A 25,085-nucleotide genomic window follows, 5' to 3' on the forward strand; every position below is an offset into this window, starting at 1 on the left:
ACAGGATTTTCATTCCCCATTATTAATTTCACAAGAAATCAAGACAGGCGTGAAAATCTGAAGCTTCTCCCTGCTTTGCTTTTCCTCGCCTGACCTGAATGTTGGAAGTGGGTCAGTCTTTTGTTTGGCAACTGTTCTATCAATTCAATTACTACAAGCTGCCACCCGACATTGGAAAAATGGTCCTTAAAAATCATGATTCCTGCTCAATTGTATTATTGTAAAATTGAATCTGGATTAAGTACTTTATATAGTGTTTGTTCATATATTGTGTATTAGACCATTGAATTTGATGAGTCGTGGCTTAGTATTAAATCAAACAAATATAATTAATCTGTCGATTGCTAGGATTTTCTTTGAGGGACTGTTCCATTTCTTTTAGAGAACACTAAGTTGGGTTTAAAAATCACATTTGGCTATGCAGATACCATAATTTACTTGACCAATGTTCAATGATATATAATATTTACAGGGACTGTGGATGTTTGGCGGATTCAAGTGATTAATGTGGCCAGTGGATGGAAGGATCGAACCACGGTGGAGCACATGGATCTTGCTGCGAGAGCTAGTCTTAGGGGATGTAAATTTGTCTTCGTATCCCAAGTGAATCCTCTTCCTGCATTATTCACCCTGGATTCTGAAACTACAACCTCCCATTTCCTTGTTTTAATCCACATTCCCTAATATACTCTTTATATATCGTCTAAATTTCTCCACAACATAGGTAGGACAGAAATGAACTTCCAAGCACTTTCAAAGCATATCAATATCAAGAGCATTGTTGGTCAATCGGCCCAGCCAATCTCTTCATGAAGAAGAGCAAAGATATTATCTGTTGTGAAATGAGTTACCGATCCACCATTTTTCTCTAGGCAACCAACTAAATTAACTTAAATTCCAAGCAACAATATCTCCAATACCAACTCAATAATGATGTAAGAGAGTATCTATCTTTAAAAACCTTCATCTCATATATGCATTCTTCCCCGTAAGGAAGATAATCGCACATCGTACATTTGGTCACTTTCTTCTCTTTCTCTCACAGCATAGATATCCCAGACACCGTTCCGGATCCATAAGTGCAGCTCACAAAGCCAATAGCCATTTACATTCCAGCCACCATTACCATTCTTAATGCAGTCTGCAGCACAAGGTAACTGTAACAGCACCATGTCAAGTTTTAAATTTCACCCTTCTAGGAATATATCCATGGAATGCTGCTTATAAGTTAATATAAGTAAATATTAGATCAACTAGATGATAAAATTAATGCATCACACATGGGAAAATTGTATATATGCCTAAAGATAGACATAACTAACCTTGTAACCGTGTAACATATACTAGCAGGAAGCTATGTCAAGATGTATTTTGTCTAAACTCAAAATCTGTGCTTCCTAAAGTTTATTTTTATAGATCTAGTCAAAGCCCCTAATTTCACCATTTCTAAATAAACAGATTTTATTAATATCTTAAAATACACACAGCACTCGAGCACATAGAGGAGAAAAATAATTGAATTGACAAAAATGAGACATGTCCATTAAGCATAAGCATCATAAAAAGTAATGCAACATAAGCCATACTTTTCACTCTAGTTCATCCAGTTTAATCTCATATTCTTCACCAGAAGAAAGGATTTTTACACAAACCATTCCCCTTGTGCCACTCAATATTTCCTACCGATATTAATCTTTGTGCATTTGTCCGTGCAGCTTGTTTGAACACCCTAAAAGAGAACGAAATCAAAATAATGATTACTCAAAAGTCAAAACATGAAAGAAATCGATCAAGAAGTTGAGGTTTAGTATCTTAAAGGACATCACTGGCATTAGTACCATTTAAGTGGTTTAATCTCCAAGACTAAGTCAACACTGTGGCCTTTCTCAGTGAGTTTAATAGCAACTATAGCAGCTAATCCTTGAAGATCATGAATCAGAGCACAAACATTGTTGTCTACTTCAAGGCTAACTTCCGGTAGGAGTCCCTTTTCCTTGAGCAACTTTTGAACCACAATCCCCATACATGCCCCAAGAGCCGCATGCACATGATAGAATGATATCCGAAAGGCCAAATGAGTATAAATTAAAGAAATATCAAAGCAAATTAACCATAGACAGTAAAGAGAATAAAGTTGTCAAATGAGGAAATGAGAGTGGCTGGAATATGTTAGCAAAATAACACATGAATAACATGACCTATCATAACATAATGATCCATAATTGACTGATATTTAACCTATCAATCTGTTTGCATACGACTTAATTATGAGTGCACAAGAAAATAATCAAGAATAGAATTATTATTTCCAGGATTTAACTGACTTCAACAATAACAGCATCACCAAACGCAAAGCCACAAGCTGGAACACCATCCCCACCAAAAGTAGAAAGTAATCGATCATATTGCCCACCACCACAAATAGCTCTCATCTTTCCATCTCTATCAAAACCCTGAGAAAAATTTTCATCATACTGAAAGTTCAAAAGGTGGAAAGAAAACAGAGAAATCTATATTAAAGTCAGTAACAAGCATAGACAATTTTCACCAAATAACTAAATGATTTTTCAGAGTAATACCACAAGAGTCTTTCTGTGCTTATGCCCCACAACACAGGCCACTGGCAAATGAACATCTCATATACTCATAGGCAGACCTAATGCTATTGATGGAAGCAGTGAAGTTTGGATATAATTTCTTTCAAGGGCAGGGTGCAGCCCTATGATCATAACGTTATAGTTCATATTTACACTGCCAATTATAAAGAACAATTACATGTCTACTCATATTCCATCAAAATCTCCAATGTGTCAGAAGATGTCATGCCCTTAGAGAAATATGCTACCGGCCTAACCTCCATAAAAGTCAAACCAATGTAGTTTATTAGCAGTAAGAACATATTGCCATAGAAAAAGTTTCATCAGACCCACACAAATAGGCACAGGAGAACTAAACATGAATGGTCCTTTTAAATTCAGTTTCATGTGCAAGTGCCCACAGTCTGTATCAATGGAGGAAAAACTATATCATAAATCTAACCTCAAAAACAATACCAGTGTAGTAGGCAAGACCACGAACAACTGATGCATCAAACTGAATTCACTAGGAGTAACCAAACTTCTCAGCAAGTGAGAACATTTGTTTCAAGTCAGCAATAGCATCCCCAGCATCTCCAAGTATCTCTACATTTAGAAAAGAATATGGCACACACAACTAAGATTAAAGCTATTATCTTCTTATGGAAAACACAACTATTTACAGTAAATTATCCACAAATGGTTATCACATATCTCAAGAAAAGCTGAATGATTTACAGTCAGATTCCCATTTGAAGCTTTTAACATGGACATAGAAACTTGTTTGAGGGAATCTGAAGGCATGATTTAATTTCAAATATCTGCTACAATCTCAAGAAAACTGAACATTGGGCAGCCATTATTCTTTTTCTCTCTTTGTTTGAGATGGTGATACTTTTTTACATTTTGTCCTATTGGTTATCCAAATCTTTTTCAAAATTAGAAACACTGAAGGTAGCCCAACCCCCCAAGAACAGATTTCGTCAAAGTAAGTTCATGAGTGATACATATAAAAGGTCTACTAGACCCTTTAGCCGATAATCCAACCAGATATGAGGTGGAGAAAAAGCTGAAAGCTGGAAATGACATTTGTTTAAACTGCCTTCATCTAGGGTAGCCTGTGACTAGTTGACTTTTTACCCTACCCTTTCTTTCTTTCCTTTTCTTCCCTTTGGATGGAAGAGAGGAGGCACCTAACTTTTCCTTTGACGAAAGAAAATAATATAAAATAACTTGTGGAAAAACAAACCTTCCAACTTTGTCAATGACTTCATGGAAAGGACTTGCAATAGTTCCTCAATAGCCTCTTCCAATAACCCGGTAGCATTCAACTCCCTCTTAATCTCATCTACAAGAATCTTTTCAATCTATTTCAAGAACAACAAAACTAAATTAATCAATTAACAAGTGTGCAAATAAAGAATAAAAGGAGAATAAGTACATCCAGCCATTGCAATTTTCCTTTCAAGTTTAAACAAAAAAATATAACCCAAAGACCAAATTGTGTTAACAGTTTCAGAAAGCTAGTACATGACTAAGAGAATAAAACTCAGTACTATAGAAATCATAAATACTAAACTTTAATCAACTAACCTTGTCTATAATGATGCAAACCTCGCCAAACAAATTTTCAGGTACTGAGTAGCATCTAAATACTTCTTGCAAGACCTGTGAAGTAGATATGAATTGCAATCTCACAAGATATAATAACAGTGTGTACATTTTGCACTTTCATAGAAAGTAAAACATACTGCATGGAAGAAAGTGCCAATAGAATATTGCTTTTGCAACTGTAACAATGAATGTATTCAAGAAAGTCATGAAAGACCTCATGCAAGAGCACACCTTTCCCCTTGAAACCCTAAAGCCAACATCTGATTCCGTGATTCCAATTCTTTTGAAGAAATTGACAATGGAAGAAATAAGTTCTGCCTCAGCCTACAAAGCAAAAAATGGTAATCTTGATAACTAGAAAATGAATGAAGGAATCTCCCAACAGAATCATACACGTGCACCATGTAAACCAGATACATATTAAAAAATTTAGATCCACTTGTTCAGATCAACAATCAACTGTCTGGTTTGAGCTCATCTGTGGAGCAACTTAAAATTCACTAAATAAAAAGTAAAGAGCTGTTTCTGCACTTTTGTAGCAGGTAAGCACATGTGAGCAAGGGACTGAGTAAAATAACGTCCAAGTTTATAGAACAATTAGGACGTGGCAACTGATGTTGTACAGAGGTTATAAACTATAATAACAGCAATGAAAGGCCATGATCCAACCAATTGGTAACAAAAAATAGCATCTACAAAAGCTTAGTAGTTCATAAAGCATATCAAGTTGGCAGCACATACAGTAACTTCAGGTACACCAAGAATATCCATATTCCTTTGCTAGTGCTTGCGGCAGCATCCCCTTGTCATTCTCTCATACCTCCAACACTGACCAACAGCAAACCACTTCAATGGGAGGGCAAAGATATTCAGAACCAAAAAGAAAAAACATTGGGATCAAATTCTGGCATCTGCACCTGGATACAAAAATACTGACAAAATATCATATCTTTGAAGCAAAAGCAAGAAGCTTTTTTTTTTTTTTTAAATGAGTAGATAAATTATATGGAATCAACATTCTCTGTACCCTTGCTGTATCAGCAGCCTTGCCTAAAGAAGGCATGAGCTCAGGCCTCAATGCGACTTCTCCAATCTTCAAAACAATACAACTGCATATAGAAACGACATATTGCAACAGTCATTGAAAACTTAATCTAAAAAAGTGTAAAATGTAAACAAAACACGGGCAAACATCAAGCATTCACATAGTGCATACTCTTAAAACTTTTGCACTCCTGCTGTCAAATGTTACAGTTTCACATTCTTACTTAGTTACTTTTACAGTGCAAGTGGCTATAGTGAACAAAATAATCATCCTATTTCCGCAAGTAATTATAAGCGTCCTCTGCTCAAACAAATTTAGCTATTTTATGAAACAAGGTAGAATATTTGTTGTCAGATATAATACATTAGAACCTTATCTTTCGCCTCATCTAATTTCTTGAATTAAACTACTAATCAAATCAAATATGTTCCGTAATTAGATACAATGTAATACAAAAAGGGGGCAAACCTAATCTCCAATCTCCTCCCCTGCCTCCTAATAAACAAAGCCTCTGATTCTAGCACTGGATAATCAACCTCTTCGAATCCAAACAACCGCGAAATCTTCCATAACAGAAAAAATCTAAAGTGAAATAAAGTAAAATCACGGAGCAAACACTTCACCCAAAAATTAAAACTAACTTCTCTGAAATGGTTAAAGAACCAATTACGGAGTCGCGTATCTTCAGAAGGGAAGTCGCGAGTCCGTTTAGGTGGATTCACATCGATTCTCTGAACCTCCTCAGCCAGCGGAGATGGAGATAGGGCACCGGTCTTTCCGCCGCTCCTGCTGCCATTGTCGATTGCGGACAACTGCCCCAAAGCGAAGGAAGAGAAGGTTCTAGGTTTCGCGGAGATTGATTGCCTCAAGATTGGGAATTTTTTGGCGCGAGAGAGGACCGAGAGAAAAGGAACAAAAGGTTTTAGCGAAAAACTGAGGCGCGGATTCAGTGCCGAAAGAAGCGGAGGCATTTGCGGCAAAAGATTTTACCGTTACTAAGCTGCTCTGCTGCACGTATCATGGTATCTTTATGAGTCTGTGCTCGTATGGATTTTTAAAACATTGGGCTTTTCTTGGCCCAAACAATACAGAAGATTGAGTTTTTTTTACTTTTCGATCAATTATTTAAGTTAATTAAAATATTATTTTTTTTGTATTAAATACTCTAATTGATAGTTAATGTTATGAATTTTAATATATTGAAAAATAAATTACGCTTAGCACTCGTTAGCAATTTTTGTTTTTTGTCGTTGTTGGGATCAGAGTTGGGTTGGTATGGGTTGTAGAATCTCTAATATCAAGGCCCCAAAATCATAGATTTGAAATGTGGGCTTGATTTGGGCTTTAACTCTTTCAAAATTTGAAATTTGGCTCTTGGAAATTGGAAACATTGAATGTGCGTTACCTTTTGATGGGTTGTAATTAATATGATAAATTCAAATACAGTCAAATAAATCTCAAGTGAGTTGCAATAATTTAGAGTAATCTAAATAATATAATAGTAGGAAATTTTGAATTGAATGTGTTAGTAGGCTTTTGTTCTGATTTTATTTTACATATGGGTGCATGGATGTTCAATGCAGGCATTTATAGGTAACTCAACTTCCTTAAAGAGCTTGAAATCCCTGTCCATTTAACAATATTTCACATTATTAAACTTCTTTTTGTTTAAAAAAAATTTTTGTTTCATTGTTTTTCAATTAAATAATCCAATATTTTAGGGGTTATTTGGTAACATATTCATTTTTTGTTTTTATTTTTAGGCTCTTTAAAATTTGGAAATAAAAATATATTAGAGAGGTTGTTTTTTTTTTTTTTTTTTTTTGAAAAATGAAAACAAAATTTTTAAAAGTTTTAGAATTTATTACAAACAAATATTGATGTTTTCAAAATTTTTAAAACAATTTCAGCATTGTTACCACATGGGTAATGTTCACTCTCGCTCCAGTACTGTTACAGTTCAAAGGTTTTGCTTTCGGCTAGGTTCAAACCTCTCTCATCTACAATTCAAAAACTTTAACTAATTTCTCTTTTATGTTTTTGTTTTTATATTTTTAAAATAAAAATATTCTATCCAAATATATATTTCAAATCAACAAATTAAAAATAACACAAAAAATAAAAATAAAATAAAATTTCAAAATATATAAAATACAAAACACATAACGATACCAATACCGAATGATTCCCTTAGTCATCGTGATGAAACTCGAGACACCGCATGTTTATCTTTTCTCCACTACATGTACTCTCCAAAGGAGTTTCCTGCAGCAGGAGGATATTTCTGAGGAAGTTTCTTGCTGTGCTTTTTGGTTATGACAAGTTCCACCATGGAATGAATGATCAAGGCATATTGGGCGGGACCCCTATTCTTGGCTTTTCGTCTAAATTAAAAGATCATAATTATAACTGCCTGCCATTGGCGGGCCTGCCACTGCCTGCCACAAGGTCCCCATGGCCACGGGGATAACAATGAGAGAGCACTGAAGGGATGTTGAATTGTTAATGTCGCATTTAAAAATTGAAGTCCCAAGTCCCAACGTCTCTCTTTCGCATCCCTCCCCCAATAAAGACCTTAAGCCTTCCCCAGTTTCTCGCCGTTGGTTTGTTACGTCACTGATTTTTTAAGCATCCTTGTTCAAAGTAAGAAAATTTGTCTATCTTTTCCATTTGTGATCAGAGTTTCACAGCCTCATTTCCTTCCTTCCTTTTTAGCCTCCGAATTTCAGCATTCTAAAACTCTTTGATTTTGGCCTTTATAATTTATAGGGTTGATTGCACACGAAATAAACTTGTGAGCAGATAAATGCATGAGTTTCTGCCTCATTAGACAAAATGTTTAACGTTTGAAGTCAGCGGTTTTGAAAATTGTGTGCATGGTCGCAGAATCCGAAGCTTTGATCAGTTTGTTATGAACTAGCTAGCCATCTTGCAAGGGCCATTATGATGATGTTGATGTTTAACAAGAAGGCGGTTTTGTTACGTAAAGTTGACGAGGATTTAACCCTTTCATATATAAATATATATATATATATATTTTGGGTCAAGAGTTTGCTTTCATAAACATTAAAGTTAATAATCTGAGTTTGGATCAGATAGTGTTCTCTACCTACGTAAAGACCTAAAGCCTTCCCCTCCCTTCTGGTCGATTGTAGGCCCTATTTCCTAGCCGCGCTCGCCTAACCATCCTAAACTCCAACGAATGCAACTAATTAATTGCAAATTAATCAAGTTCAATAATCATGATTTCTCGTGAAAAAGCTCGAAAAGTAGAAAAATAATAATTTGTAAATTTATATTATGTAAAATATTAATAATTTATATATTTATATTATATTTTATATGAAAATTATATATAATAATTTATTTTAATATAAAAATATAAAATATATTTGTTAATTTTATTAAATTAATACATAATTTTTGTTAAAATTTTAAATTATATCACATTCATAATTTTATTTATCTCACTTTTATATCATATTATCATATCTTATTTTAAATTATTATATTTAATAAAAAATATACAAAGCTATATAGAAACCATGAAAGATATTAATTTGCATCTTAAGGCTTAAGCACAAACTCATTAAATGAAGTAAATATTGCATAAAAAATTAAAATTAGTGTAATATTTTATTTTTATTTATAATTTTTAAATTTTAAAAATTTAATATGCAATAATTTTAAAATATTTTAAATTAATTCATCAATTTTATCAATCCGTATTAAAACATTTAAAAATTTAATACTTTAATATCTTGTGAATGCATACATAATAAAATAATTGAACCAGTTTGATTTATAATTTAAAATTGATGTCTCTTGAATATCTATATGTATTTGACGTAACATATTTTATTGAAATTTTATTGTTAATAGTTAAATTGATGAATTTAAAATGTTTTTAAATTTTTGAAAATACAAAATTAAGTTTTAAAAATAATATATATATGTATCATGTAATAATGAATAAATTTTATCAATATCTATTGATTCAAGTGATAATAAATTCAATTTCTCTTAAGTAAAGTCTTGATATTAAATTTTATAAATAAAAAAATAAACTTAAAAGAATTTATCTCTCATTATAAAATATATGGCTCAATTCAATTTTGAATTAATTAAAATTTAAAATAATTACCAAAATTAAAAGATAAATCACAGCTTTATAAGTTTAAAATTTTCATTTTTAAATATAAAAATGAAAAAGTATCTAACAAACTATTGCAGGTTTTATAAAAGATAATCATTACTTACTCCAATTTAAGTCTTCTAGAGTACATAATTAGGTCAAACAAAACACTCTTTGGGTTAGTTAATAAAATTAAAAAATTAATTGACAATCACTGTGCCCTAAAACCTGCTCTTACTTACTGTGGGTTCACTTTAATTACGGACCTAGTAGAACGTTCCTCGCGACGCGAGATCTCAAAAATGGAACTCATAATAAAATACCAAAATTTCCCAAACACAATAAATTAAATACTATATTAAAGGGGTAGTAAAGTCATTTCATCTACTGTCACGATCCGGTCAAAACGTGGTTTTAGATTGGTTTTGAAATCCGTCGTTTCTCCACAACCATCATTCAATACGACGGCAAAATAAAATATAAACCCACCTAGCCCAGCATCAAAGTCGTCATCACCATCATCATCATCATCATCCACCTACATACATAACATAGACCATCACCAAACATAGGCATAAACCGCATCTTTTCCCTATTTATTCATCCTCTTTGCCTCCCCTCCTGCTCTTCAAACAGCTCTTCACTAGCCCTCTCAAATTCCCAACCAAAAGAAAACAAAATCCATACAATTCCGTCAACCAATGGGTGAGGTTAGTTACTAGCTGTTTTCTTAGACATTCTCTCTGGTCTTTTCCTTTCAATTCTTCGAAGATTTTCCGTTTTTCCTTTTAGCTTAAATTGTTCTGTTTTTTTTTTTTTTCCCAGCAAAAGGAAGGAACAAAACCTGAAGCCGAGAAGAAACCCGCCGCCGATGCCGGCGGTAAGAAAGATGACGGCAAGGTCGCCGCCGTCTACAAGATTGATATGCATTGTGAAGGTTGTGCCAAGAAGATCAAACGCTCGATTAAGCATTACGAAGGTATTTAACTTTAGTTAATTGATTAAATAATCCCAATTAAGGATTGGAATTTGTCAATTAGAAAAAGCGGTTTGGTTGGTCCTTTTGAATTGTTCGTCAAATTTCCCCGTGATATACGGGGAATTGGATAAGGATTGGGCTTCGATGTAATGTTTTCAACCTTAATTAGATAAATAAAACTGAAAGTACATGTTACTTCTAAACATTGGCGTAAGTGGAAACCTAACTGAAAATTTACCTAACACGGATGTTGTTGTTTTTGGTTGAAGGTGTGGAAGATGTGCAGGCGGATTGTGGAGCCAACAAACTGACGGTGATTGGCAAATTTAACCCTGCCATAGTCAGAGATAGATTGGCTGAAAAAACCAAGAAGAAAGTTGACCTTATTTCTCCTCAGCCTAAGAAAGATGCTGCCCCAGCCGCCGCCGCTGCCGCTGCCGCTGGTGGTGATAAAAAACCAGACGCTGAGAAGAAACCTGAAGAGAAGAAAGAAGATAAAAAGCCACCTAAAGAGGTAAATTTACGTTAAAAAATCTGGTTAACGTGCGCGGTGCGCATGTTAGACATGGGAAGAATCTGGGCCGGTTGAGTTGTTCTTATCGGAAATTTAAGTCTGGTGACGTGTTCAATTAATTAACGATAAAAACAAGGAGTTTGGTTTGATTAAGTTTTTATTGGTTTGAGTTCTGCATAATTAATTGTGATTAATTTTGTTTGGTTACAGAGTACGGTGGTTTTGAAGATTAGAACACATTGCGACGGTTGCATTCACAAAATTAGGAAAATCATCTTGAAAGCCGATGGTAAGTTAATCAATTATGATTAATTTGAATAAGATTAAATTAAATTTGTTTAATTAATTGATAATCTGATATGATTTTATTTTAATTATAACATTAACAGGAGTTCAATCGGTGAACGTTGATGGAGCTAAAGATTTAGTAACCGTAAAAGGCACAATGGACGTGAAAGACCTCGTTCCTTATCTCAAGGAGAAGTTGAAACGAAGCGTCGAAGTGGTTCCCCCTAAGAAAGACGACGCCGTTGAGAAAAAGGACGGCGGAGAAAAGAAAGAGGCCGGCGGTGACAATAAAGAGAAAGGAAAAGAAGCTGCTGCCGGTGGCGAGAAGAAGGAAGGTGGTGAAGCGAAGGTAGAGGTGAACAAGATGGAGTATCATGGATACGCGTATCAGCCACAGCCAATGTATTGGCCTGATGGACACGTGTACGGTAGTACGAGTTACGCGGTTGAGGGATATCAGAATCATCCGCACGAGTACGGATACGTTAATCAGGGATACATGAATATGAACCAGGGGTATATGCATCCTGGGTATGTGAATCAAGCGTACATGATGGACCCGCGGCATCACCTTCACGCCCCGCAGATGTTCAGTGATGAGAATCCGAACGCGTGCTCGGTCATGTGAGAAGAAGGGATGATGGAAATCAACGGTGGTTGATGAAAAACAAATCAAGATTTAGGGGGAAAAAGGACAAATGTAAATAACAGAATTTTCTAGGGAGAGAAAAGTAATTTAATTGGAAATACTAGAATTTTGGAATTATCGATCATCGAATAGGTTAGAAGTTTAAGGGATGAACCGGCCGAGCCGGGTTTGTTGTACTCATTGGTTGTTTTGTTTCCTTTGCTCGTTCCATTTCTAAATTTATTATTAATAAAAATTTGTGTTAAAATTTCGTAAATATAAAAATATGAAATCTGAAATGTTTTATTTTATCTTTGATAAATTAAGAAAAATTGGTGCGTGGCAACCGGGATGCAACGTGTGCATTTGCTGATTTGCTTGAATATTCTAAGAAATTTTGTCTCGTTTGTTAGTGGTTTATTAGTGGGGACTGGTGATTTTTCCTTTGGCCAAATGGGGAATGGTCATTAGATTTGCACTTTTTTTATTTATTTTATGCTTTGGTTTTGACGTTTGTGATTGGGAAATGCTGCTGACGAATGGAGTTTTCTTGACTGGTTTCAGTATTTATTTAATTTTATTTTTTATCCAATAAATTTAAAAGGAATTCTTTTACATACATTTAAAATTTTTAAATGTTTTTCGTAAAACTGAACTTTGATTTCGAAAAAAAAAATCTTTTCTTTAGTAAAAATCTATGATAGTAAAACAAAACATTGTTGTTTTCAACAAAAATGAAGTAAAATTTATTCATGAAATTGATTTTTTTTTTTGTTTATTGAAGTAATGAAATTAGAAACAACAAAAAGAGTTGAAAATTCATAAAATCTATGGGGAATTTGATTTTATTAATTAGTTGTTGGGTTTTCATTGGTAAGGGCAAAGATTGAATGGTTTGTGGTCCTCGATTAATTAAAATATCTTTCATGAATCTTCTTCTAATAAAAATCGTTGGGGATAAAAAAGGGCATCTGGATTCATCCAATGGAACTATCATTTGACAATGAAAATGGGTTTTAGTTGACACTTTTGCAAGCTAGTGAGGAAGGTGGGCATGGAAGCATGCAATTTAAAGGCCGAAAGCTAACCCTTGAAAGAGGCCTTTAAGAGGCCATCGATGAGACTTTCATGATTATATAAGATTTAGTGTTATAATAATGGCTGAAAAAGTAAACTCTCCTTCCTACCTTTCCTTTGCCAAGCTGCAACGGGAACTTAAAAGGACCAAAAAAGACTGATTTTTGGATTCTATATTCGATTAGATTATACACAAACGGTGACGTATAGTTATGTAGATGTTTTGAACTGTTTTTTGTTTTTGTTGAAAATGGGATAACAAAATCATTTAGAAGATCATTAAATCAGAACAATACGAAAGTGTTGGAGATATAATCTAATTGACATATCTAATCATATTTAAAGAGTGATATTTTATAAGTTAGAATTTAGATGAAGGCTTATGCAAATACTTTTCCTTTGGTGATAAAAGGGTGATGGAAACTTGGAATGACAAATATTTTCCATTTCGTAAGTACTGTAAATCCGTATGCATGTGATTCAGCGATAGTGGCAGTAGAAATCAATCAAATGAGGCAAATTCTAGCCGAGGACCCTTCCAGGAAGCTTCCCTTACTGCTTCCAAATTTTTGTACATTTCCAGGGCCTGTCACTTCCAAAGACTGGTGAGAACGACTCCTCTCACCAAGCATACATGTCACAAACTGAACAGTTACTTGATTCCCAATCTGCATTTAACTTTGCAATAAGTTCCAAGTGTATTACGCAGAAATATATCACAATAATATCTCTCCTTTTCCAAGCACCAAAGTCAAATTTATTCCATTTCATGATAATACGTCCAAAAACCCAAATTTCCTTGAAATTCTTGACTCTAATATAATTGATAATTGACTTGGAAAAGACTTCATTTGCATGGAAAAACCCAAAAACCATTAACGTAGCCATCAGTCACTGTACTTAACGTTGTGAAGGAATATTCATTGGCTTATATACATATAAATGTGTATTAGGGTAAGAGACGTGCTTTCTTGCTGGCGTCGATTACGATTTACATCGACGATGGACCGTTAGGCCCCATTGGGACGTTGAAACCAAACTCGAGGCCATCGTCCCTAGTGGAACCTACGTAAGCATGTGCGTCATGGCTCATTAGTCTAAGATACGGAGAGTTTCAGCTTCAAAGAAGCCATACAAATCATGGCAAATATTATTTCTGGTAGGATTAGCAGAGATGAGGTCAGGGTTTCATTCGCAAAGGTACCTAACTTTACACAGATTTCTTTATTATGTTCTTCACGACAATCAACTTTTTCTCGACAAATTTTTAATCCTTGCACCACCGTATATTTTAGTTAATCTCATAAAGTTGATATACTTTTTTTTTTATTGGTTTGAATTCGAACTCTATCTAATTTAATTTGATTATATAAAATTAATGATCTAAATTTATCGAACTTAAATTGTATATGAATTAATCAAATCAAATATTTCAAATAATTTAAAATATATGAAATTAAATCAATTTATTTTTAAAAATAAATAATTAAAAATCAAAACATGAATAACTTATATAACAATTTCAAATAATTGAAATTAAAGATAATTTGAATATAATTTAATTTAATTTTTTAGAATTAAAACATCATGACCATAATCAATAATTGTATAATATGTTAATAAAATATTAAATCCTTAATTTTAATAATCAAATTTCAAAATTAATAATCTCAAATAAAAAAACAAAAAAAAGCTGACCACCCATTTACCACTTCTCAACCAAATTTTATCGAATTTTTTTTGTTGGTAAAAAAAAATTTAAAAATAGATAAATTGTTCAGTCATTCAAAATTGAATAATATATATCATATTTGACAGTTTAAGATATCGTATATTCGACATGATCATAACAAATAATCATAAATAATATTCGAATCTAAAATATTTTCGTTGAGAAGAATGATCTTAATCGATTGAATCAACTATTTATTAATAATTTGATCGAATTTTTATATTTATACAATTAAATTTTTTATTTTAATAATTAAAGTTTTAAATTGATTACCTCAAATATATATATATATATATATATGTGACGTGACCACCCATTTACCAAATATGATCCAATCTTGATGTTTATACTGTTTTGTTTGCTTACGGAGATCAAATCGAAAGCATATGACTAAAACTTTTTTACTTTAAGTCAAGTTTTTACAACAAATCAACTAAGCTTATCATTGGTCTTACGCACAAATGAAATGTTTATATTAGCGAAGAAGAAAACAAGAAAAACAAGACAAAACCGATATTTGAATGTCGGGTTAAGCAGGCCAGAGTCCAGAGATGATCAGGTGATTAATCAATTGGCCTAGTTCCATCTCGTGCATGCGACCTAACAGATTAAATTTTAAAAAGCAAGCTTCTAGAGACCTTATTAAATAATTAGTAAATGGCTTAGAAATATAAATATTCCTTCTTCATGCTCCAAGTCTGACATCAGGAGGACGAGATTATTAAGTATGGCAGGCAATGATAATAATAAAAAAATAATAATAATAATATAAATTAAATTAAGGCTTGATTTTCTTCTCACAATAGGAGCTAAAAATAAAATAAAATATGATATAATGATATTATATAAAAAATAATATATTTTAAAATTTTAATATAAATAAAAATATATTTTATTTTTTATTAATATATATTATAACATATAATTTTTATATAAAACTTATTACAAATATATAAATTACACGCTTAAATTTCTTTGGAGCCTTTTCTATTTCCAATTATTAAAGTCCTTAATCGATAACAATGTGCTTATAAATGAAGATTGGACGTTGGGTTGTACATGTCATGGCTTTTTTTACTTCTATGTCAACCTCTCTTACTATTTAGAGTATATTATAATAATCTTATCCTAAATAATATATTTATTTTTATATAAAAATATGTACTCATGCTATAGACAAAAATTCATAAAATTTGAATAAAATGATTCGATTAATTTAAGCTTTTCCTAAGTAAGTAAAAAAATTATTTTAATAATAATTAATCTGTTGATAAAGTATTAAATTTTTAATTTTAATTTTTAATAATAAATAGTTAAAATTTTTACATTTCAAATATTTTATAAAAAAATTCTATGCATCCTAAGAAATAAAGCAAATAATGTGAGAGAACAAGAAATGTACTCTAATAAAGGAATTTGTTTTTAATATTTGGAAGAATCTATTGAATTTGAGGCTTATTTAATTGATTCAAGTGATATTTTTATGATTCTAATTTCAGTATTTATAATTTTTTATTTTTAAATTATAACTTTTTTGTATCAAAGAAAAATTAGAAATAAAATTTCTGGCCTCAGACATAATTTAATTAGGTAAAATTTCTTGCACCATTTTCCCATGGTATATAGTTCAATCATTGTCTATTTTATTTTTTAGTGTCAATGAGTAACATACACACTCGATGCCTAATTGCTTATCTTCGTTAATAAGGAAAAAAAAAAAAAAAAAAAGGATGAAGAGTGTGTACGATTCATTTTAAAATATTCACATAAAACTTCAACATCACCAACCTAATTATTAAGGTTGAAATTTTTGCATAAAACCTTTGTAAATGCGTCAGATTTCCTCTTAACTTGCGTGGTTGTACAAATTAAAGGTGACAAATTAGTTTACCGCTACCTTCTGAAGGCAAAAATCAAGATTAAAAATCATTGAACAACATCGAGATTCCGCTTAGATTTAAATGTTATTTTCAAGTCCAAATTAATTACGCTAATCAACTACTTTTAAACTAATCCAACCGCAAAACAAAACCACCATCAAAGAAGTGTGCTTGTGCTCTCATCTATGTGCTATTTGAAAAAATATATATATCTTAATTAATTACATTAACTTGTATTCTAATTAATCAACCAACTTTTTGAAAAATAAGTTAATTAGGAAGCTTCTGAAAAGAAGATAAAATTTTGTTTATTTGATTAATTCTTTGTTAATGACTGATTAACAGTCAGTTAATCTAGTTTTATCAGCAAATCATCTGAGTTGGACTCACAGTAAAGCAGTGTTTTGGTTACACCGACAGAGAATGATTTTGCCTCCGTTGTGTGATAGATAGCCGTCTTCTTTCATATTATAAATAAAGAAAATAATCTCAAACTTTATGATAATAAAATAAATAATCACTAATTTAATCTCATTATAAAATTTTAAATCATTTCATTGTCAGTTTTTTTTGCCAATAATTTTATTATTATTATTTTTAATTTAAAGATAAGTAGATTATTTAATTTTTTAAATTAATATAAAATATATTATATTTGATATTTTAAAATAAATAATTATAATTCGTGTATTTAAAAAAAATCTCAATAAATATTCATCGATCTAAAATTTTTTTTTTGAAAAACAAAATTTAATTAATTAAATCAATTATTTGTGATAATAATTTTATTAATTATAATTTAAATTTTGATAATTTTAAAAATTAATAATTTTAAGATAATATAGTTTTGAAATAAGATAAGGCAGGAGGTGGGTGAGAGTCATGAATAAGGTCCTAATTTTCTGACTCAGCTCCACCTATGACTGTCTATAAAAAAAAAAACAAAAAGGTTCACTTTCATAGAGCTAGAGTTTTTTTATTTTAATGATGATGATGATGATGGTGAACTATGAGTATGCATCATGCAGCATCATCCATGCATGTTCACATGCGTGGCAATGATAATGGGGCATGGCGGTTTGAAAAGGGCATCTGCTGCGTTAGAATAGGAAGAATATTCAATGTATCATATAGTGAAATACGTAAATCATGTATTTGATTGTGATGATGGAGCCGATGGTAAAATGAAAAAAATATGCGTAGTTAAGTGAGCCCACCAGACATGAAGGTGACCCTTGGGTCCCAGTCCACGTCAATTATACACGGCGTCTTGTTGGAATTTGAAATTGCACGCCAAAATGTGTCCTTTGGCCTTCTTCGCATGTTCTATTTTCCAATTTTTCTTCAATTTCAAATTCCACAATTGACAGCAAAGTTGAACAATTTTTTTTTCTTTTTTTTTAAATAATTAATGTATTTTTGCAACAAGTTTTGTTTCATATTGAATTGTTTTTAGACCGACCAAGGAAAAAGAGTAAATTTATATTTTAGAACATTTTCTAAGATTAATTAACATACTATTTATGGCAATCTTTTTTATTAAATATAATAACTATAGTTAATGTGATAATTTCAGTGTGTTAAAAAATAATTTTTTAATATAATAATTTTAACGAATATTCTTAAAAAACTCGTTGATAAAATCTAATAAAAATAAAATGACAGTCTGATGTCATACTTTATGATATTGGCTTTATTAGAAAGGAAAGACTAAGCTTACTTTGTCTAATGTTAATCAATACATGAATTAATAATAAGTTAATAGTTAGTATAAATCAAGATTTATAATTTATCTTTCACTTTTTAATCTAATGACAAGGAATTTGAGGCAAGCATGCGATCGTGAGTTTTAATCCAATAAAAAATTTTTTTTAGGAGTTTTGTTTTTTCGGTAAACAAACAGAAATTAAAATTTATGATTTTTATTAATAAAGTTGTTACTAGGTCTATTATTAAAATTGTCATCGGGTCGGGTTTGGATGTGAGTTTTGCTCGCTCCGAATTCGATCCGATTTTATTTAAATTCAAATTTGATTTTATTCGAAATTTTTTTTTTAATATTTAAACATGATTCGATCCGATACTATATAAATCGTATTCGATTCAATTCTAAATTAATAAAATATTATTTTTTAAAATATAAAATATTATTTTTAAAATATAAATATTTAAAAATATCATTATATAAATATATATAAATAAAAAATTAAATAATTAATTTAAAATATTTTTTTATATAATATCTAATCAAATCAAATCAAATTTATCTAAAAATCAAATTCGATCCAATTCAAAACTCAAATTTCAAAAAAAAAAACCAACTCTGAAAAATTTGGTCGAATTAAAATCCGTCGGTAATGGGTTACCGACCCTATCTATTATACAAAATATATTCGACAGTTTTCCCTTACAAATGTTTGATTAGACCATTTATTTAATGCTTATAGTCCATGGTCATTCATTTGAATTATTGTTCAAACCAGACCTACAAAAAATTAAAAATTCTTCGTACAATTCCATCTATTTTCTAATTTATATATTTTATAGAAGCCTCAGTTTTTTTTTTTTTTTTCATTTTCAACCTGGGTTTCTTGAAAAAAAAATATTTTTCTTGATATATTTCTAAAACGGTGTATTTAAAAAAAGTTTTTTTCTTGGTAAAAAGAAAAAAAGTCTTATTCTTTTTCACAACCCACGTGCAGTCGTGTTCATTTTCTCTTTGTTGGCCTAATATTTTGGCAAATATTCAACTGTTGATATAAAAGGGCATTGAATATTCAATCAAATCTTTGAATATGTAATTTCGGTTGGTAGGAAACCCGGGCATTTCGTTGATTTTAGTTTGACTTTCTCATGATTTTGGATAAGCTTTGCCGCATTTACTAGCTTTAGCCCCAAAAGAAGGAAAAAGGTGACCGAAAATAGTAAAAAGCTCACATATGACAATTGTTGAAAACTTTGGCAGCCGCCAGTGCCAAAGCGGCAATCCCAATTGGGCTTATAAATTTTTTTGAGGCCAGATTTAAGTATATCCAGGCCTTCAGCCTTCGTGTGCTATTTCAAATCCAAACCAACTCAGCCCAAGTTCTCTGGCGGTTTGATATTGGGCCTGCTTTCTTTGCCATGTTCCTGGGAAAAAAGGGGAAAACAATGGATGCTATTCTAATCTCGTTAGACTTGCCAGGCTTGTTTCATTGCTTTCATCCTGCTCTTTGGTGTAGCCCGTGTGTTGTTCATCATCCTGGTCTTCCTCTTTGCCATTTGCTCAGACATTGTTTACATCCTTTTGGACATTGTTTGCCCTCTGTGAGTATCGGACAATCAATCCTAAAGCTGCTTGATTATTTGGCATATTAAAAGATACCCATAAAGAGAAAAACAATAAAACTTGGAAAGGAAAAAAAATTGTAAGAACCCACCTCTGTTTTTCTAAGCTCCCGTTCCCTGCCTTCAAGAAAAACAATCCATAGAATTCTTCACAATCTCGCCACCTATCCAAACCAAACATTTCAAAAAGTCAAAAAAAAATGGCATCAGCTCAACTACTGAGACCATCCTTAACCTTAATCAATTATCAAACAAGCTCCAGATTCCTCATTCATTGTCTCAAACCAAAAAAATTTTCCCAAAATGCAAGTAGTTCTTTTGCTCATAGATTCGCCTTTCTATCTTATTCTAACTCTGCTCCTCTTCATCCTTCTTTATCGCTTTGCTCTCGTTTTTCTTTTTCTCACCCTCCTCTTCCTTCTTTGTTTCCACTTAGTTTTGGTCCTCTTCGATTTCTTTTAACTTCAATGGCCGCTCCTCAAGTTGCCAATGACTCCTCTCAGCCTTCCCAAACCAAAACGGTAAGTTTCTCTATTATCCTTGTTAAGAGTAATTGAGATATTTTGCTTATTTGAATATTGGGTTTTCGGAAAAATACAATGATTCCTTTGACCAACCTTAGATTTCAAGGTTAAATTTTTATTCAATGATCATATATTAATGATAGATATAAATTTTGGGTTTTGGTTATTTTACTTGGAAAATTCAGTTTAGAGTGAATAATTCTGTAATAGGCAACAAAAAAAAAAGGGACTCATTTTAACCAACCATCACTGTCAAGATTGTGGCTATGTTTATGGGATTAATGGGACGGTTTAAGTTTTAGTAAAGGAGAATGAAAGTGGGTTTTGTTTGTTTCCTTGGAAATTTCTGTTAATTTTGAGTAATGATTTTGTAGTTCTATTTTGAATTAGCAACTAGCTAACACTAGGGTTTAGTTTGTGCTAATTTTTATGACTCTTAGTTATTGATGATAATGGGATTTGGTTATTTCTTCAGTGGCTTCAAAGTTCAAGTTTGTGTAAATAATGGGCATCTCTTGATTTGTTTGTGCAAATTAGGTACTTGAAAGTTTAAAGTCTATATATACTAATCAGGGTTTAAACTTTAAGTCTCTTTTGTATATATTTGACATTGCGTTTTGGTTGTTCACTCTGAAATTCAAATTTGTGTAAATAATGGGCTTATCTTGATTTGTTGGTGCATTGTAGTTATTGTAATGTCTATATAAGGTACTAATTGATTTAGTTTGTTCTAATTAGGGTTATACGTGTCTTCCTTAGGTTTTAATAATTGGTTTTGGTTGTTCCCTTGGAAAATTCAAATTTGCATAAATAATAGGCATATCTTTGGAATCTTCTGTAGGTTTATCCATTTTGTTTGTTCCAATTAGGGTTTTATGTCACTTTATTGCTTTTTGATAATGGTTTTTGGATGTTCCCTTGGAAAGGTTAACTTCCTGTCAGTAATGGACATCTCTTGATTTGATTGTGCAATTTAGGTTTTTAAATCTCTGTGTATGAATTGTAATGAACTATGGATTTGATGTGCAGGTACGGGTTGTCATAAAGGGTAGGGTACAGGGCGTGTTTTATAGGAACTGGACAATAGAGAATGCCACTCAACTGGGCTTGAAAGGTTGGGTTAGGAACAGGAGGGATGGTTCAGTGGAAGCTCTTTTCTCTGGGAGCCCAGAGTCTGTTCAGGAGATGGAGCAGAGGTGCCGTCGTGGTCCACCAGCTGCAATGGTTACCGGGCTTCAGGTTTTCCCTTCCAATGATGATCCTGGCACCGGATTTGAGAGGAAGTCAACAGTCTGATCATCCTATAAGTAAAGAGATTACCCCCATTCTCTATAGGATATATAATCTTGTTCTTTGAGGAATAAAATAACCGAGCGGTTGTGAAATACTTATGGTTAAATAGTATTGATGTTAATGAATTCTTAAGTATGATTTATGACAGTCCTTTTCCATTTAAATGAATTTTGTTTGATGAGTATTCTGTTTACTAATTCACAGAATGACAATGTCTGATTGTGAAGGGAGAAATGAGTTATGTATAACTTTATGTATGCTTGCTAAACTTGATTATCTTATTCTTGCTTTGACTGTTTAAGCATATACTGGATTATATGCATGTTTATGGCCTGGTATGCTAAAACTTGGAGGATGTTTAAACTCTATCATCTAGTTCATCAATTATTTTTAGAATTGTAAGAACAGGCTATAGAGGAATTTTGGTTTGCACAAGTTGGAGCGCCCCTATGAGCCCCATTCTTCCAATTTCCAAGGTATTGTACTTAAATATTCCTAGCATGTTGTATGTTGAGTACATGTCAGCCTCACTGTCCCTTGTGGGCCTATGAGCTTGATTCATGTTTCTTTCATATTTAATTGTTCTTTTCATTCATGTGATAATCTGTGAACTCTGTCTGCCCTGAGACGGATGTAACCAGCGTACTAAATTTCTTTATCTCTATTGTCTGTTATGATGATTTCTTCTGTTCCAGACATGTTAAATGCAGTTTCCTCACAATATTTGAGCTTTTTTTTTTTTTTTTTTCAATTGCATGAGGTGCTTAGGATTGCCAACTTCACCTGATTGTAATAGAAGCTTCATAAATAGAATTGTGCATCTACGTGCATCAAGCCATGGTGCAATGGTTGTTTCATTTCTGTCTTTCAGATATTTTGCAAGCATGTTCCAAACAAAGTTGCTAAAATTGTATGTTTTATCCAGCATAAGGTTATCACTTTAAGATGAGTCTATTGTGCAGTTTAATGCAAGTGTGAGTGATGTCGGACAAAGTTATGAAGTTGGGCTGGGGAAAATTAGGGATCTTAAGTTTTATGCTTATGATTGAAATTAGGGTCAAGTTTTGAGAATTAACTAGGCTTTGATTCACCTGATATTGGTCTGAAAGAAGGCAAGGGAAAGCTAGCTGGAATTTTCGGTCTTATATCGATTTCTCTAAGAACAATTAATAACTCAAATCTCTATTACAATTCATTCTACCTATACTAGCAAGACAAAGAGATGCAATAGGCACACATGAACTTATCCTACTTGCTCTAGGTTTGCCAAAATAATTAGGCTTGGAAATAAAACTCAACTAGTGTAAGCTGAAAGACTACTTAAACCATAATAGCTCAGCCCAAAATAAGATCTAGTGGACTATGGTTACGGCTGATTCCAGTTAAACAGAAATTAGCAAAATACCCCTAGAGACCAAAAATCAATAAACTGATAAGATATTATTCTATTGCCTAACTAGCTACCATGGAGATCTTCCCCTGGACTGAAAAACTTTTTTTTGGTTGATTAAGAACACTAGATCTTAACCTTAGGCTTCCAAAGAGGATGTAACTAATTTAACCAATCTATTGGTGGGTTACCAAGCAGTTTCTCATTGGATAGCTGCAAGCTTTTTAGTTCACTTCAGAGCCTAGGATATAGGTAGGATTTATAATCCCATGGCAATTTAAGAGCGGTCTTATTATGTTTTCTTTTTTCTCTTGACTCATCTGGTGGATCTGTCGCCTAGTTCTAGCTGGTGTATAACTTGATTTGCTCATTGCTCTTAAGAATAGTCTAACTTTTGTGTATAACTTAATTTTATTATTGTTAAAGCTTTCCATTTTTTCTTGGCTCAAGTGTAAAGGTTTGAGTTGTAGAACTATTGTAGACATATACCATCTGTTTAGCTGTCTTCATTGCATCGCCCTGAGAGAATACTGTCATTGCTTACTTACTGTTGACCGAACAGTATGTGTTTACGTAATAATTTACCTGGGTAAACCTCCTGTCTTATTGCCCCGTTAGCAACAACATTCCTAGAAATTTTTGCTGATTGAATGAGAATACTTATTAGCTGTGAAGTGGTTGGAGGAAAGCTGTGCCTTTCTTTCATATGAATCTTTTGTCTTGTCTCTAAGTAGATTGTGTTTGCAGGTTCTAAGAGCAGACTGTTAGAAGCGTCAAGAGACAGCACATTGCATATGAAAGACAGTCTGTTCTAAGTAGATTGTGTTTGCAGGTTCTAAGACAGCACATACTTATTAGCAGGTTCTAAAGCACATTGCATTCAACTAAAAATAGGGGGTGCAACTTAGCTGACAATTTAAGAAGCGTCACATGGGAAAAGCACCTATGCTATGGTCCCCTAACAACTTCTCCTTCATTTTATCTACCATTTTCTAGGTACAAAATGCTATATATGTATCTGCATTGCCTACACAGAGCCTCAAAATTGATCGTGCAAAATTTTGGTACACCTAAGTGACTTGGCCATGGGTAAGGATAAGAATTTTGGGGCCTTGAAGAAGGGAAGCATTGGAATGCTAAGGTTCATTGCGGGGAAGCTGCAAAGCAGTCTTTCCCTGTCCAAGAGGATCCGGGATGGCCACTTTGTGGTGATCGCTGCCAAAGGTCAGGAACCAAAGAGGTTTGTCATCAAATTAGATCATCTCAACAATCCTGATTTCCTGAAGTTGTTGAAGAAAGCTGGGGAAGAATTCGGGTTTTCCCAAGAGGCTGCCCTTGAACTTCCTTGTGGACCAGATGAGCTACGGAGAATTCTAAACATATAAAAACTTTAGCTTACTTGCTAGGCTAAAATAACATGTATTTCCATTGACTAGTTTGTCTGACAACTTTTGCTATTTCTGTGATAACTGGTATGCTTTTATCAGCTTGTGTTACAAATTCTTATGTTAGTTCTTGGATCTCTCCTTAGTCAGCTTTATAAATATTTAAGATGTTCCTTTTTTCACCTTTATTTGGGGAAATAGTTTAAATGTTGTAACTCGTCAATGATATTTCAGCTGATTAAGAAAAATGTAGAATGAAACTTCATACTGGTATTAAAACTCCAATAAGAATAGAATCTGAATTTGAATCCAACTAACTCGGAACTCGAGTTTTAATTTGATTAAAATGACATTTATATTAAGTGCAACAAAGGTTATTATCAACATCAGAGGATGAACAAATTTCCCTTTCCTGCATACCTGCATATATGTACTTATATTTAGCTTTGTATTTACATTCCATTTAATCGTTATAATTTATCTTTCATATTTTACAACACTAGATTTTTGTTTTCAAATTTGAACCTATCTGATTCATATCCAAGTAATTAGAATTGGACCAAATAGCTAACATAATATCTAACACGTCTGGTGAGCTGAACGACAGGGTAATTTGGGTTCAGAATTTGTTGTTTACATAAGAATAAACCTTCTTCTACACTGCTATATGCTTGAGATATCCTCTGAAATCGGCAGTG

At 32.4% G+C, this 25,085-nt stretch overlaps 3 protein-coding genes, 1 long non-coding RNA gene and 1 pseudogene across 7 annotated transcripts; 3 read left to right on the forward strand and 2 right to left on the reverse strand.

Annotated features, from left to right (window-relative positions):
- Nucleotides 1–1,499: 1,499 nt before the first annotated feature.
- On the reverse strand, nt 1,500–6,297 carry LOC111295143 (histidine--tRNA ligase, chloroplastic/mitochondrial-like; annotated as a pseudogene). The gene is made up of 11 exons (XR_016327826.1): nt 5,877–6,297; nt 5,704–5,798; nt 5,212–5,299; nt 4,932–5,055; nt 4,422–4,514; nt 4,170–4,244; nt 3,826–3,943; nt 3,040–3,182; nt 2,325–2,453; nt 1,839–2,002; nt 1,500–1,729 (listed from the first exon to the last, which is right to left on the reverse strand). The product of XR_016327826.1 is annotated as a histidine--tRNA ligase, chloroplastic/mitochondrial-like (transcript).
- A 3,531-nt stretch (nt 6,298–9,828) lies between these two features.
- Nucleotides 9,829–12,090, forward strand: LOC111293910 (heavy metal-associated isoprenylated plant protein 5-like). The gene is made up of 5 exons (XM_022886964.2): nt 9,829–10,080; nt 10,196–10,349; nt 10,619–10,863; nt 11,074–11,152; nt 11,253–12,090. Exons 1-5 carry the CDS (start codon nt 10,072–10,074, stop codon nt 11,777–11,779), a joined length of 1,014 nt encoding a protein of 337 aa, XP_022742699.2. The 5' UTR covers nt 9,829–10,071; the 3' UTR covers nt 11,780–12,090.
- Nucleotides 12,091–19,244: 7,154 nt separating this feature from the next.
- LOC149515174 (uncharacterized) lies at nt 19,245–20,117 on the reverse strand. Of its 2 annotated transcripts, XR_016327828.1 has the most exons (3): nt 20,031–20,117; nt 19,888–19,959; nt 19,245–19,801 (listed from the first exon to the last, which is right to left on the reverse strand). It is a non-coding gene; the product is annotated as an uncharacterized LOC149515174 (long non-coding RNA). The 2 variants fall into 2 exon arrangements; XR_016327827.1 differs by lacking the exon at nt 20,031–20,117 and having other exon boundaries at nt 19,888–20,026.
- On the forward strand, nt 19,648–21,770 carry LOC111295687 (acylphosphatase family). 2 transcript variants are annotated; one of them, XM_022889300.2, is made up of 3 exons: nt 19,648–19,774; nt 20,232–20,316; nt 21,349–21,770. In XM_022889300.2, exons 2-3 carry the CDS (start codon nt 20,263–20,265, stop codon nt 21,613–21,615), a joined length of 321 nt encoding a protein of 106 aa, XP_022745035.1. In that variant the 5' UTR covers nt 19,648–19,774; nt 20,232–20,262; the 3' UTR covers nt 21,616–21,770. The 2 variants fall into 2 exon arrangements, with proteins under 2 accessions (XP_022745035.1, XP_022745033.2); XM_022889298.2 differs by lacking the exon at nt 19,648–19,774 and having other exon boundaries at nt 19,996–20,316.
- Nucleotides 21,771–22,601: 831 nt separating this feature from the next.
- LOC149515175 (auxin-responsive protein SAUR32-like) lies at nt 22,602–24,562 on the forward strand. Its single transcript, XM_089744039.1, has one exon. It carries the CDS (start codon nt 24,088–24,090, stop codon nt 24,385–24,387), a length of 300 nt encoding a protein of 99 aa, XP_089600165.1. The 5' UTR covers nt 22,602–24,087; the 3' UTR covers nt 24,388–24,562.
- The last annotated feature ends 523 nt before the right edge of the window (nt 24,563–25,085 follow it).

The sequence above is a fragment of the Durio zibethinus genome, chromosome 14 (genome assembly GCF_047325235.1).
Source record: "Durio zibethinus cultivar Kanyao isolate XHJ-2024 chromosome 14, ASM4732523v1, whole genome shotgun sequence".
NCBI lineage: Eukaryota > Viridiplantae > Streptophyta > Magnoliopsida > Malvales > Malvaceae > Durio > Durio zibethinus.